The 16,304-nt window shown below is 46.7% G+C and overlaps 1 protein-coding gene across 1 annotated transcript in view; it reads right to left on the reverse strand.

Annotated features, from left to right (window-relative positions):
• The window catches only part of LOC119973521 (carboxypeptidase A1-like), a 37,737-nt gene that overhangs the window by 6,067 nt on the left and 15,366 nt on the right, over positions 1-16,304 (reverse strand). The window contains exons 7-11 of the mRNA XM_038811788.1: positions 15,291-15,389; positions 14,732-14,848; positions 11,068-11,158; positions 9,013-9,212; positions 3,491-3,575 (exon numbers count right to left, since the gene is read on the reverse strand). Coding sequence (XP_038667716.1) covers positions 3,491-3,575; positions 9,013-9,212; positions 11,068-11,158; positions 14,732-14,848; positions 15,291-15,389 — 592 coding nt within the window. The remainder of the gene's footprint in view (positions 1-3,490; positions 3,576-9,012; positions 9,213-11,067; positions 11,159-14,731; positions 14,849-15,290; positions 15,390-16,304) is intronic.

Genomic DNA, 16,304 nt, shown 5'->3' on the forward strand with positions numbered 1-16,304 from the left:
TACCCGTTGCTTGCCATTTTAACACAAGACCCTGCTCCCATGCCCACATCTCTGTCCTTGGCCTGCTGCAATGTTCCAGTGAAGATCAACGCAAACTGGAGGAACAGCATCTCATCTTCCAGTTAGGCACGCTACAGCCTTCCAGTTTCAACATTGAATTCAATAACTTCAGATGATTAGCTCTACCTCACCCCGACCCCTTTGTTTTAATTCCATTTCATTTTACCTTTTATTTCTTTCTTGTCTTTCTTTTTATATATTTCCCCCCCACTCTTTCCCCCTATCTTATCCCCCTTTCCCTACCTTTTCTCCCCTTTGCTTCCTCTTTCTCATTTTTTCCCTTTTCTTTCCCTTTTTCTCATTTTACCTCTTTCCCACCCATGTCCCCCTCTCCCCACATCTACATCTGTCACAGTTTACCCTCTGATTTTAGTTTCTCTGCTGTTTGGCCTTTCACGCCTTTTATTCTCTTTGGGGACTGCCATTAGCCCTCTTTTACCTTGGCTTCTGCAGCTAGTTTCTGGTTTCATCTTCCATTCCCTCACCCTCCGGTATAAATATCTCCCACTTTCTATGCCTTTTTAGCTTTGACAAAGGGTCATCTGGCCTCGAAATATTAGCTCTTTTCTCACCTTACAGACACTGCCAGACCTGTTAAGATTTTTCAGCATTTTCTCTTTTGGTTGCAGAACTTCGTGGTACAGAGTGATCTGGGTGTCCTGATACATGAGTCACATAAAGTTGGTACTCAGGCACAGCAAGTGATTAGAAAGGCAAATGGAATGTTGGCACTTATTGCAAGAGGAATGGAATATAAAAGTGGGGAAGTTTTACTGCAGCTGTGTTGGGGGAATGTGAACAATTATGGTCTCTCTATTTGAACTTTAGTTACTTTAGAAGCATTTCAGAGAAGGTTCACTTATTAATTCCTGGATGAAGGGGTTGTTTTATGAAGAAAAATTGAACAAGCTGGGCATATACCTGTTGATGTGTTGAAGAATGAAAAGTGATTGTATTGAAACGTGTAAGATCCTGAGGATAATGGATAGGCTGGATACCGGGAGGATGTTTCCTTTTGTGGGGAAACTAAAACTTGGGACATAGTTTAAAAATAAGCTCTTTTGAAACAGGTGAGGAAAATTGCTTTCTCTCAGAGGGCCATCAGCGTGTGTAGTTCATTTCCCCAGAAGGTATTGGAGGCTGTGTCTTTAAATGTATTCAAGGCTGAGTTAGACAGATTTTTATTAATAATAATAATAATTATTATTATTATAATTGCTTATTGTCACAAGTAGGCTACTGTGAAAAGCCCCTTGTCACCACATTCCGGCGCCTGTTCGGGGAGATCAGGAATTGAACCCGCACTGCTGGCATTGTTCTGCATAACAAGTCAGCTGTTAAGCCCACTGTGCTAAACCAGCCCCTAATTTCTGATAGATAAGGGAGCCAAGGGTTATGGGGGACAGACAGGAAAGTGGAACTGAGACCACAATCAGATCAGGCATGATCATATTGAATGACGGAGCATGCTCAAAGGGCTAAATGTCCTAAGTCCCGCATTCCTATGTTACTGAACCAGTGAACTGATGCATTTCATTGACAAAATAATAGTTTCATGATCGTCATTTCAAAGGGTGGTATTTGCCAGTCCCCTCTCCCGTGGCGTGTTTGCTGGTGACGGCAGCTCGCCAGTGGCTTCCAGTAGGATGTTCCAGTCCCCTCGATGTCTACAGCATTTTGTGTGGCTCACTCATCCTGCTGTCTGGGAACCCGCCGGAGCATCGGCAGGACCAGGAGATCCTGGGAGAAGGGCAGGAAACTCCCACCCAATGACGAGCTTTTTAATTACAGTTTTATTGATGATTAAAATGAGAATTCTAATACTACATTATTAGATTCAACTGCCGTGATGGGATTTGAACTCATAGAAAATAGAAGCAGGAGGAGGCCATTTGGCCCTTCAAGCCTGCTCTGCCATTCATTATGATCGTGGCTGATCATCCAACTCAGTAACCAGATCCTGCTTTCCCCCCATATCCTTTGGCCCCAATACTTCCAATAGCTAATTCCTTCTTAAAAGCATGCAATGTTTTGGCCTTAATTGCTTCCTGTGGTAGCAAATTCCACAGGCCGACCACTCTCAGGGTGAAGAAATTTCTCCTCATCTCAGCCGTGAATGGTTTACCCCGTATCCTCAGACTGTGACCTCTGGTTCTGGATCCCGCCGCCAATGGGAACATACTCCCTCCATCTATCCTGTCTAGTCCTGTTAGAATTTTATAGCTTTCTTTTTTTTTAGGAATATTTTATTATGATTTTTAACAATTTGTATTCAAAGCAAACAATAACACAGAATAACGACTAAACAGTAAGAACCACCCCCACCCTCCACTTCCCCTTACAACACTAAACCCCCCACCAGAGTGAGGATATACTGTGAGAGCTGTTGTCTCTCCCCCCAACAGCCAACAGTGACCAACTCTTTAAAGTACATTATAAACGGCCGCCATCTAAGGTAAAACCCTTCCACTGACCCTCTCACTGTAAACTTCATCTTTTCGAGTTGCAAAAACTCCATCAGGTCACCCAGCCACGCCAAGGCGCTTGGTGATGTGGTCGACCTCCAGCCCAAGAGGATCTGTCTCCTTGCCACAAGCGAGGCAAAGGCCAGGACGTCTGCCCCTACCCCCATCCGGAGCTCCGGCAGATCCGAAACCCCGAAGATTGCCACCAGTGGGCAAGGTTCCAACCCAATGCCCAGGATTGCCGACATAATATCAAAAAAGGACCTCTTGGGACCGATGGGGGTATAGGGACATGCCAGGTCAGTGCCCTGGCACTGCCCCCTGCATAGGTTAGCATTGCCAGGGTAGCACTGCTAGGTTGGCACTGCCCCCTGGCATAGGTTGGCATTGCCAGGGTAGCACTGCTAGGTTGGCACTGCCCCCTGGTATAGGTTGGCATTACCAGGTTGGCATTGCCAGTTTGGCACTGCCAGGGTGGCAGCATCAACCTGTCCTGGTGGTAGCACCGGGGTGAGCTCTAGTGGGAGCCACATGGAGGGGGGATGGGTATACGTGTGGTGGGCAGGGGACGGGGGGAGGGAGATGCTGGCGTTGAACATAGTGCAGTGGTGGTGGGGAAATTGGGGAGAGCCCCTGGAATCGCCATGATGCGGGCTGGGGGCCTTTAGAAGACTGGGCTGGCCTTTAAAGATGGCACCCCATTCTGTTTGGAGCCGGTCCCCGGCTCCAAGAGGCTCCACGCCACCAGCGTGACGACGTAAACCTCTCCCACTCACTTTTCTTATCCCCTCCACATTTTAAAAGTTGGTTAAATCCCCCTTCTTCTTTACAGACCCAGATTATTTCCCTTTGTCTCTGCCTTATACATTTCCTCTGTATTATCCACAAACAAAGCTGCACGTAGAAAAATTACAACAGAACCTTCTAGATGTTGATTAGAATGCAATTTGCAGTACGTTACTTACTCATCAATTCTATAATGCTCCCGTAGGTATACTGAGTGCCATACAGAGAGGATAGAGCTTCAGTGGCCTCCTTGGCAAGAGTGGCCTATAACAAGGAGAGGTCACAGACAAGACTTAGTAAAATGACATTTGTTTTCAGAATACACTTAGGACGATATCTACCCACATTGGTCGGCTATCGTCTACCTCTCAGCTGCAACTCACTCTAGCATTGGGTGATGCGGGTTCAAACCCCAAACAAGAGACTTGAACTCAGAGTGCAGCCTGATGGTCCAGTGCAGTGCCGAGGCAGTGCTGTTGTGTCAGAGGTGTTGATTTTTGGGGCATTGTTAAACCCAAAGCCCCGTTTTTTTTTCTCCCGGGTAGAAGTAACATTATCTGCAGGAGCAGCAATGTCCTAACACAAACTTACACAGTAAGTCCCATTCAAATAAAAAATAGAAAACCACTGGGAAAAAAACTCAGCAGGTCTGGCAGCATCTGTGAAGAGATAAACAGAGTTAATGTTTTGAGTCCATATGGCTCTTCTTCAGAGCTCTAGTCCCCATTTAACATTGTCCAATTTAATGTTTTGCTTTGATGTCGGCCAGTAAATGGGGCCTGCAATATTGTTTAGCATCGCAAGATTCATTTTCCTGTCATTCTGACGTAGGGACATGTGACTCGATCGGAGCCATTTTGGAGCGGACTCACCCTCTCCAAAACCCACCCTCTCACTGCCGATCCTCCTGGCTATCAGCTCTTCAGCCCCATAACCCACCCTCTCACTGCCGGACCCTCCCGGCTATCAGCTCTCCAGCCCCATAACCCACCCTCTCACTGCCGGACCCTCCCGGCTATCAGCTCTCCAGCCCCATAACCCACCCTCTCTTTGCCGACCCTCCCGGCTATCAGCTCTCCAGCCCCATAACCCACCCTCTCACTGCCGACTCTCCCGGCTATCAGCTCTCCAGCCCCATAACCCACCCTCTCAGTGCCAACCCTCCGAACATCAGCACTCAAGCTCCATAACCCACTCTCTCACCGCCGGCCCTGAGGACTATCAGCTCTCCAGCTCCATAATTCACCCGCCCTGCACATCTTTGGGTTGTGGGGGTGAAACCCACGCAAACACTGGGAGAAAATGCAAACTCCAAAGGGTCAGTGACCCAGAGCCGGAATCGGATCTGGGACCTCGGCGCCATGAGGCAGCAGTACTAACCACTGTGCCACTGTTCTGCGTTTGCTCTCCAGCTCCATTGTCGAAGTATTGCAAAGCAGACACGGATTGATGCACGATCAATTGGACAAAGACGAGAGTTGAATACAACTGAGGCTTTATTGCTCTAAGATGTGTGGCCTCCCACAGCAGCTGGCGAAATGGCTGCTGCACGGAGGACACACATATTTATACTCTGCCTACTGGGCGGAGCCAGCAGGCAGGGACTACCGCCGTACCTGTAGTACAGATCCTACCGTACGTCACCTAATATAGGTGCAACAGTGGTTTACCACACGCAGTATTCTTGATCAGTCGTTATTGACATGTGCATACAGAGAGAAAACTAGTGGGGTACACTGCCTTACTCTAAATTAATCTAGTAAGCAGAAACATTTATAGCTTGATTAATCAATAGAATTTGTAGGTGCATTCTAATCCTTCATTTGCATGTCACATACACCATTAATATCACAGTTAAACGTTCATTTTCGACCAATGAAAGAACAATAATTCTAGCCAATAGAAAACAGGGAAAATGGACCAATAGGAACACTAGCACTTTTAATCCTTGTGTTGCATACTTATCTCCCCTCATGACTTGGAGGTTATGGTAGTTAACAGAAAAGCGCATCCTTGTTACGGGTACTTCCATCATTCTGTGTCCACAGAGTCACGTCATTCACTGAAGAACCAGTTTATTATGGATTCCATTCCAACTTATGTCCTTTGCTAAGAAACAGTATATCATGGATTCCACACCATAACCCAGCCTCTCACTGATAATGCTCCGGGAATCAGCTCTCCAGCTCCATAACCCACCCTCTCACCGCCAACCCTCCGAGCTATTAACTCTCCAGCTCCATAACCCACCCTCTCACTGCCGAACCTCCCGGCCATCAACTCTCCAGCTCCATAACCCACCCTCTCACTGCCGACCCTCCCGGCTATCAACTCTCCAGCTCCATAACCCACCATCTCACTGCCGACCCTCCTGGCTATCAGCTCTCCAGCTCCATAACCCACCCTCTCACTGCCGACCCTCCCGGCTATCAGCTCTCCAGCTCCATAACCCACCCTCTCACCGCCAACCCTCCGAGCTATTAACTCTCCAGCTCCATAACCCACCCTCTCACTGCCGACCCTCCCGGCTATCAACCCTCCATCCCCATAACCCACCCTCTCACTGCCGACCCTCCCGGCCATCAACTCTCCATCCCCATAACACACCCTGTCACTGCCGACCCTCCCGGCTATCAGCTCTCCAGCTCCATAACCCACCCTCTCACTGCCGACCCTCCCGGCTATCAACTCTCCAGCCCCATAACCCACCCTCTCACTGCTGACCCTCCGATCTATCAGCTCTCCAGCCCCATAACCCACCCTCTCACTGCCGACCCTACGGGCTAGCAGCCTCTCCTGCTCCCAAACCCACTCTTTTCCTGATCCTTCCTCTCACTGAACCTTGGGTTGTCTTCAATAAAAGCAAAATACTGCAGATGCATTGCATTAATGCTTGTCACGTGGCCCACACATCTTTGTTGCAATCTCCTCTAACTTCCAAGTATCACTGACCTTCTACACTGCTCCATCTGCTCCATTCCCATCTTACACGGTGTACAATTTCTCCCTCACTTTAACTCTGAAGAAGCGCCGTCTGGATTCAATACGTTAACTCCTTTTCTCTCTCCACAGACGCTGAGTTTTTCCAGCAATTTCTGTTTTTATTTGAGCTCTCTTCTCCTGGGAGCAGATCCCTGATCCCGACAATGTAACAATTTTCCCAACAATTAAATGAAAAATGAAATGAAAATCGCTTATTGTCACGAGTAGGCTTCAATGAAGTTACTGTGAAAAGCTCCCTAGTCGCCACATTCCGGCGTCTGTTCGGGGAGGCTGGTACGGGAATCGAACCGTGCTGCTGGCCTGCTTGGTCTGCTTTCAAAGCCAGCGATTTAGCTGAGTGAGCTAAACCAGCCCCTGGATTGAATCTGTTCAAGACACTCGGCCGGGGCAGGGCTCCTGTCTGCTGCAGTAAAACCATCTGGGAAGCAGCCTGCTTACTGCACCTCTGTCCATGCTATCGATGCAGGCGCTGTTCCCGGTGGAATTGAAACCCAGGAATGGGAGATTCTGAATCAAAAAAGAGTGAAGCTGATCACAGACACACATGAAGAGAATTTACCTCCTGCTCACTGAATTGATTCATCCTGTCTTGGGAAGTAGGGTGAGCAAGACCAGCAGTGAGTGGGAGGTAGGGTAAGAACATAGAACATACATTGCAGAAGGAGGCCATTCGGCCCATCGAGTCTGCACCAATCCACTTAAGCCCTCACGACCACCCTATCCCCGTAACCCAATAACGCTTCCTAACCTTTTTGGTCACTCAGGGCAATTTATCATGGCCAATCCACCTAACCTGCACGTCTTTGGACTGTGGGAGGAAACCGGAGCACCCGGAGGAAACCCACGCAGACACGGGGAGAACGTGCAAACTCCACACAGTCAGTGACCCAGCGGGGAATCGAACCTGGGACCCTGGCACAGTGAAGCCACAGTGCTATCCACTTGTGCTACCGTGCTGCCCACTGGTAAACTGGTAAGTAGAATGTTACAATACTTCTTTTATTTTTAAGTTTATTTTACTTCAAAAGCTATTTCATTTACCAATATAAGATACCATAAGATAGTATTTCAACTTAAAGGGTTTCATGTTTTGATTAATTTTTCTGACGAGGACCATCCTGCAGAATCTAACTGCAGCTTTTACATTGGTTTGAAGGGGAGAATGTGATGCTCTTAAAGTCGATTCACTTTAGTTCACGCAACTACGATTTTGCTAAAACAGATTATCCAGTCACTATCATGGCTTGTTCCATAATCCATCCCGCAGATCTTCCACCATCCTGGAATTTCCTTCCCCTGCACCTTCCGGCAACTGGAAGTTCTGAACCCGTTTCCTTCCCCATCTCCCAGATTTCCCTACCCCCATCTTCCCTGCTCACCAAATTTTCCTTCTCTCTCCATTTTCCTTACCCTGATCTTCCTTCTTGTTTGGAACTTTCTTCCCCGGATCTGTCTTTTCTTTTAATATAAATTTGGAGTACCCAATTCTTTTTTTTCCAATTAAGGGGCAATATAGCATGGCCAATCCACGTACCCAGTGCATCTTTTGGGGTTGTGGGGGTGTGACCCATGCAGACAAGAGGGGGAGGGAATGTGCAAGCTCCACACGGCCAGTGACGTGGGGTTGGGATCGAACCCGGGCCCGCGGTGCCGTGAGGCTGCAGTCCTCATCCTGGAGGTGTCTTCTTTCCGGATTTGCCTTCTCCCGCAGATCTTAATGTTCCTTCACATCTTCCCTCCCTGCGCTCTAACGACACGATGCTTACGCCCAGGCAGTAATGACCAAACTTGTCCCTCTATGAATCCAAAGGAAACAAAAATGGCATCTGGCAGGTTGCTTATTATTGTCATGAGAATGTCGCTTTAAGAAATGTTTGGCTGCTCATGTTACTGCAGTGATGTCAGAGTGTGGGTGGAGCTGAGCTCTGGCTCTGCTTTTTAGTTTCACTTTGAGAAAAGTTTGGGTGTGTCTGTGTCTTTTTGGTTTCGTTTTCAGTGTTGGAGCTGAAGCCAGCCCAAGCAGGTGTACTGTTGATCTCTCTGCCTTGAAAAGACTATCTCTTGATCATTTGGTGAATTCAGAATTATAAATGTTTTCAATAGTGAATGTAACCCTAATGTGCTTCTGTTAAAAGGTGTTTCTTTTGTCTGGATGTTGTTTGGGAAGTTATTAAGGATTACTTAGTGCTGTATTCTTTGGGGGTTGTATTTGAATTAATGGTTGCTAAGATGTCCACTGTATGTTTTAAAAAGGTTAACTTGAGTTCATAGAATAAACACGGTTTTGCTTTAAAAAGTACTTTACCATTTCTGCTGTACGACACCTGTGGAGTGGGCCGTGTGCTCCCCATACCACAATTTATTAAAAGTTGTGGGTCAGATGAACTCCATGATACACTTTGGGGTTCTCTAAACCCTGGCCCATAACACTTACCACACTGCTGTTCCCACTCCGTAACCCAGGATCTGAGAGCAGTCTGGGATATGCTTTACCCAATTGGTACTTTCTTGATTTATTCCCACTGGAAACTCCTCCAAACCAATGTGAATCATGGCCAATACTGCGTACGGAAACAAGTGTTTGGCCAAGTTACCATTGTGCACTGCTGTACAGACACAAGAACCAATGCTTGTGGAGGAGAACACAAATTAAATAAAAACACGAGCTCCTTTAAGTTGCATCGAGAAAAATACTTACCAATTCTTCGACATTTTCTGGAGGCACTTGTGTATACCCATAAGGATACATCAAGAGCTGTTTGTAGCTATGGAGTGTGATGAAAACCTTGAAATTGCCTTTCTTCTTGATGAATTTCACAATGGCTTGCACCTCAGGTTCTGAATGTGCGTAAGGTCCACAATAACTTTCAGCACAAGGAGCTTTGCTGCTGCCATTGCCTATGTTGAAAACAACCTTTATTAGTTTTGCACAAGATATTTACCAGTCCATCTACCTCACACCAATAGCAATCCAATACCATGCAACGACTGATTAGGTTATACCCAGGCCAGTGCAGGCGGCACGGTAGCACAGTGGTTAGCACTGTTGCTTCACAGCGCCAGGGACCCGAGTTAGGGTCACTGTCTGTGCGGAGTCTGCACGTTCTCCCCGTGTCTGCGCGGGTTTCCTCCCACAAAGTCCCAAAAGACGTGTTTGTTAGGTGAATTGGACATTCTGAATTCTCCCTCAGTGTACCCAAACAGGCGCCGGAGTGTGGTGACTAGGGAATTTTCACAGTAACTTCATGGCAGTGTTAATGTAAGCCTACTTGCGAAATGAAAAGAAATGAAAATCGCTTTTTGTCACGAGTAGGCTTCAAATGAAGTTACTGTGAAAAGCTCCTAGTCGCCACATTCCAGAGCCTGTTTGGGGAGGCTGGTATGGGAATTGAACCGTGCTGCTGGCCTGCCCTGGTCTGCTTTCAAAGCCAGCGATTTAGCCGTGTGCTAAACCAGCCCCTGACACTAATAAAGATTATTATTATTAGATTCTGACAGTGATGGTGCAATTGTTCCCACGAGTTCCAGAGACAGGCTCAATATTTAACGTTAGATCCATAGGCCTCCCCAATGTTTAGAGGAGTCCAGTATTTACAGCGGATCAACCAAAGATATGGGACACGATTCTCTGGTCCCCAGCCGCGTGTTCCTTGGCGGTGCTCTGTTCGCTGGCGATGGGATTCTCTCTTCCCGCTGTTTGTCAGTGGGATTTTCCATTGCTGCCACCCCACGCCGGCGGGAAGCCTATGGATGGGGCTGCGCTGCCTGTGGGAAAAACCCTCACCCTACCTCGAAACCCCAGCCAGGGATGGGAAAAGGCGCAAAGGAAAGTATAATGACAAGTAAAATGGGACAAAGGTTAGAGACGTCGAAGCCAAATAAAAGAGGCAGATACCAGTGAAACTAAAGGCTTGTGAATCAAGAATATGAGAAGAATTGAATAGCCATTCTTCCGCACTTGCCCCCCACTCCCAACCCCTCAAAAACCCAAACCTAAACTCAACACCTAACCATCACCCAACCCTGACCCCCTAACCCAAACTGGAACCTGAACACAAACACTAAGCCACTGTTCCTCCACACCTCATGTTGCAATCTGCTTTCAGTTTCTGTCCCAGCCTTTAGTTCCCTTGCCTTAGTGATCATTGTTCAGATGTAAGCAGGGGGGGTGAGTGTCAGCTGATTGACACAGGTAACATGCTTTCCATTACAAATTCTCCGCCGCCACTCACTCCGTAGCTTCACCAAAGGCCAATCACGAGCAGCAATCAAAGGCTGAAACTCTAACTCACGATGTTAGCCTCATGATCCCAGGGACTGTGACAGCCATTGGACTGCCCACACTGTGCTGATGGCGACTCATTTATTACGCACGGATTGAGCCAAAACCTGTGATTCTCTTGGTTTCACACCAAGCACGGCATTAACGAACGAAGGCAATGGTCAGGATATTGACCCCCAGGGGCAGAAAGAAACAGAATTGCGAACTGCCAGGATTTCTGTCTTCTGCTCCCGTGACCCATTCCAGCATATTTGTTACAAGAGAACAGAAGGAGGGCAGTCAGCCATTCAGACTGAACTTCCTTTCAATTATATTGTGAGTGATGGGGACATCCTGGTTGCTTTTGTTATATAAGTACAGATATATAATGTATTGTATTAATTAGTGGGTTCAATTTTGAATAACTCAGCACAAGCCCATGTAATATGATACAAATCAACATTGCGAAACAAAATCAGAACAATATCCTACCTCCAAAGTTGGCGTCAAAATTCCTGTTTGCATCAACTCCAATGCAGTGGGATCCCTGCCTTCTGGACATGGTTTTACGCCACATGCGGCTCTGGGTTTACAGGGGGTCAGAATTAGTTCATTCACTTTCAGAGAAACTGCACATATTCAACACTGTTACTAGAAACGCACAAAAAACTCTATCAGCATTCCAAAAAATAACAACAGCTCAATGAACTCCAGTTCTGATTATAGATCACCCATTTGAATCATAAAATGGTCAGAAACATCCCATTGCGCTACGATCGATGCCAGGGTTCATGCTACACAATGTCTCCTCAAACACCACATCATCTAACTCTGATAGCATATGTTTCTATATCTTTCTTCCTCATGTTCAAGCTTCAAGGGGGACCATACCCATGAAAGGAGGGTGGAGGGGGGGGGGGGGGGGGGGTGGGGGGGAATGAAGTGGTGCTGGTGGGGTGCAGGGTGAGTATGAAAGGGCCTCTAGAAGTTTGGGGGGGGGGGTGAAGGGTGGGGCTGCCGAAAGGGGCGTGTGAAGGCCTGAAAAAGGAGGGGCACTCAGCGACCCCCATAGCGGGATGTCATCACTTGGGGGGGGAGTGATTGTGGAGTAATGCCCATGTGTGTGTGTGGGATGGGGGGGTGGGGGGCGACATTGCCCGTGGCCGGGGGGGGGGGGGGCGTTTTCCATCACAATTGGCTCAGTGGATGGCCCTCTGAGTGGCGACTTGGGGCTTTTCACAGTAACGTCATTGCAGTGTTAATGTAAGCCTACTTATGACACTAATAAATATTATTACATGCCCCTCCAATGTCGACCTGCGTCTGGAACACGTCCCTCAGTGACTGGGCATGCTCTGCAGTGCCTCAGCAATGTCCAGCTGTGTCTGGGACATGTCGCTCAGCGACTGGGACATGATGTTGAGGCCCTCAGCCATGATCGTCACAGACTGAGCCACGCCTTGGACACCAGCACTTATGATGCTGACGTCGTGCTCCAGGCTTTCCATTGTGGTCACCACTCTAGCAGTGTTGGCTTCGGGGTCACCCATTACGGCGCCATCTCCTGTGCCTAATGTCTCATTTAAAGGAGGATCTCGTTAGATCTCACAAGACATTCAAAGAGCGTGAACACTGCGAGAGGTCTCTCACGCGATTTAATAGCCACATAGTCCAGCGCGACGAGGCCATTCAGTCACACCCTATAACTTCCCTGAATTTCCAATCTTGCCACCTTGTTTCCCTTTGCTTGGTAAGAAGGTTTAACTGCAGGCGACGTCCTGCCCAGACTATTTAGGCTGGATCAATTTACAGTATCGTGAATGGGCAATTAAAGATTTCCAGGGAGCTCTCATCACAGGAAAGAATTGAAAACACTTCAGTAGCTTCATGCAATCCAATGGTCTTGCATCAGTTGTAACTCTGCAATTAGGCAGATGCACATAATAACTGAAGCCATGTTACCCTCTGAAGGAACTGTAACAGGGAGAAAACAATGACAACCTGGACCAGAAAATATATTCACTTCCCAGGATGTTACAGACGCTGATGCCCAACTGCATATTTCCAGCCTTTTCTGTTTTTACTAATCCATCCGAATATAGATTGCATATGGGAGCCCGAGGTTCAGAACAGTGGGGTGGAGGTTCAAGGACCATGACAGACAGATGTAAACCAGCCCTCATTTGAAAGTCATCCTTTTTCTACATTATACTTAAACAAACTTCTGAACTAACCATTGTACAGTGCAGTCCAGTACTCTGCCCTCTTCAGCCATCCATGCTGATCTTTTAAATCCATCACCAAAATCACGGTTGTTCCCCATCTGTAACGTTGCTGACCCTGCTAGTAATTCAGCCCCTCTAACTCTGGACTATGGGCCACAATCTCTGGTTTCAATCTCCCCTTGTTGATCACCAAACGCCCTAGCGAATTCAAAGCTCTGTGCAGTTGGCCCGCTTCCGCCCTAGTCCCTGTACTCTCATCAGCCTAACAACCCCCAGCTCCCTGTGTCACAACAAACTGATTTTTGAAATTATTCTTGGACAGTTGTGCGAAGAAGGTGATAGGCTCTTCAGATTGTTTGACTCTATTGAGCACTCTAATTTTCCTTGTCAATGACTTCAAAATGTACTGACGAATGGCTATTGGAGGGGCCGAGGAGAACAAAGTTCACTGCTTGTCTCTCATCTTTGGATTCTATTTGGAATGTATTTTTCATGCATAGACCTCCATACTCTTACCTTCTGGATGACTGATTACTCCCTACTCGGAGACTTATCTTATAGACATCATGTTGCTGCCTTAAATCACTGCAAATACATTTCCATACCTCTGCAAAAGTCCTGCCTCTTTGATCACACTTTCAGTTCAGCTTCTCTCCTACCCCAATGCTTTATTTACTTGTTCAGTGTATGTCACCCCACCCACACCCAGACATTTGATTAAAAATAATTAACCTCACAACTGACTCGTTCCCTCTTCTCAATCCTTTCACCAATGACGAGCCACCCAGCTTTACCTTGACTGCTGACTGTAAACCTTCCCACTCATAGACCCCTTGAGATTATAAAATATTAACATCAACAGGCTATGAGCTTGCTCCTCCATATCTCTATCACCACCTCCAACTCTCAGTCCTCTGAGATCTCCATGTTCCTCTGAGATCTCCATGCTCCTCTGAGATCTCCATGTTCCTCTGAGATCTCCATGCTTCTCTGAGATCTCCATGTTCTTCTGAGATCTCCATGCTTCTCTGAGATCTCCATGTTCCTCTGAGATCTCCATGCTTCTCTGAGATCTCCATGTTCTTCTGAGATCTCCATGCTTCTCTGAGATCTCCATGTTCATCTGAGATCTCCATGTTCCTCTGAGATCTCCATGCTTCTCTGAGATCTCCATGTTCCTCTGAGATCTCCATGTTCCTCTGAGATCTCCATGCTTCTCTGAGATCTCCATGCTTCTCTGAGATCTCCATGTTCCTCTGAGATCTCCATGTTCCTCTGAGATCTCCATGCTTCTCTGAGATCTCCATGCTTCTCTGAGATCTCCATGCTTCTCTGAGATTCCATGTTCCTCTGAGATCTCCATGTTCCTCTGAGATCTCCATGCTTCTCTGAGATCTCCATTTTCCTCTGAGATCTCCATGTTCCTCTGAGATCTCCATGTTCCTCGGAGATCTCCATGCTTCTCTGAGATCTCCATGCTTCTCTGAGATCTCCATGTTCCTCTGAGATCTCCATGTTCCTCGGAGATCTCCATGCTCCTCTGAGATCTCCATGTTCCTCGGAGATCTCCATGCTCCTCTGAGATCTCTATGCTTGTCCCATTCTGGCATCACGCATTTTCGTTGTTTCACTATTGGCAGCTGTACATCTTGCTGCCTAGGACCCATGCACTAACATTTAAGCCTTATCACCTCTTTCTCCAACTTTAAGGTGCTCCTAACATTTTTTTTGAAACCAACCTTTTAGTCTCCTCTCCTAATGCCTCCTGATTTGGCTCCAATTCAAATCATGTGTTTTAATCGCTATTGTGATGGTTCAATGTGTTAATGGTGGAAATGCAAGTTGTTATCATGGGGGAGGAAGCGGTGAGGAAAGACAAAGGTAGAACCATGAAACAGAACCGATAAGGCCTGAAATCCTGAACTATTTACCTCGACCTTGGTCCGACTGTAAACATAACCATCTGGGTTTGCTAAGATAAACATGAAGATGTCCATTTTGTTCAGCAATGATGTGATGAAGGGATCTTTCCCATAGTCAGTGGTGATCTAATGATGCAAAAAAAAATCATTCAGAATCAGGTGTCAGATTGTTTCCGACAACCCAGTTTTCCCCACTTGCAAAATCATGCTCATTCTGTGCTTCTGCTGCTGTCTATGGGTCAGATCTTACAATGGATCACAAGTTACAGAGCAAGCACCCACCAAGTTCCCATTTGTCAGAATAACTGGGGTGAGGTAATCCTTAAGGAAAGTGACAGTGATCAAGTAGATTTGAGAACAATTTAACCTAACTCACTGAATGGGAAACCCAAGTGTTTGGGTCTGGAATGATAGTTTTACACCCCAGCCAATATTGCTCTCCAGTGACGTCAATGGAGACTAAAACTGGGCGGGGTGTAAAAACACAGTGTTGTTCCCGATCGGGTCGCTTTCCCCATCAGTGGTTTCGATTGACGTTTCCCCAATAGATTCCAAAACGTTTTCTTACCTTCTTTGCAATCCATATTGCGACAGCAGGCGCTATCCATTCACGGCCGTGGGTGCCACTGTCAATCCATATGGCAGGACGATTGGGCCTTCTGCTAAACTATGTGAATGAGTAAAAAGGCCTCATTAAACAGTCTCTAGAGACTAATAGAGTGAATGTATATTCTGTTGGAGAATGGAAGGTGTAAGGGCTTTTTGGTTGGCATGGACCAGTTTGGGCCAAAGGGCCTGTGTCCGTGCCGTCGATTCGATGATTCTATGTGTACATGAATCAGGTAGAATAACAATACATTCATAAATTGCTACAGTTACCATGAGTGCTGCAGAAAATGAATGGGCCCTCATTTGTGGCATGTCCAAAGTATAACAACCAATTTGATACTTGAAAATCATGCACAACAAATGGTAACAACTAACTTCAGCATGAAACAAGCAAATGTGTCACACAGGACATGATGCACCCACATTTGTCCTTTGGAAACAACCAACAAAAGGTACACACCGACTGGAGTTCCTGCCGACGTTCAATTGAGTCTTGTTGAGGCTAGCGTAAGCAGTTAGATACATGCTTGCAATTTCTCAAGTCTCTGGTATGTGAGTATTAGTACTTTGGTTTCATAGGCACTGTATGAAAAGGGTTCTGTTTTATTATCACTTTGACTTGATACAAAAAAGAGCGATATCCAAATGCTGCCATGTTTTCTAGTCCTCACATAAGAGATAAAGAATACATGGCAATATCTGGTGATACCTCCACATAAGGAACATAGGAATATATCTGTCAAAATTATTACACTTAGACCAGGGAGGTTTCTCGTGAGATTTGACAGCCTCTTTGCATCACCGAGTCAGGCGTGCAAAGCCGTTTGATCTATTTGATCGGTAGCTATCCTCTACACTATCCACTCCTTGACCAATCTTTGTGTCATCTGCAAATTTCCCAATCATGACCACCACATTCAATTCCAAATCGTTAATATAACACAAACATAAAGGGTCCCAACACCAAGTCTGT

Source organism: Scyliorhinus canicula, chromosome 11 (assembly GCF_902713615.1).
Source record: "Scyliorhinus canicula chromosome 11, sScyCan1.1, whole genome shotgun sequence".
Classification (NCBI taxonomy): Eukaryota; Metazoa; Chordata; class Chondrichthyes; order Carcharhiniformes; family Scyliorhinidae; genus Scyliorhinus; species Scyliorhinus canicula.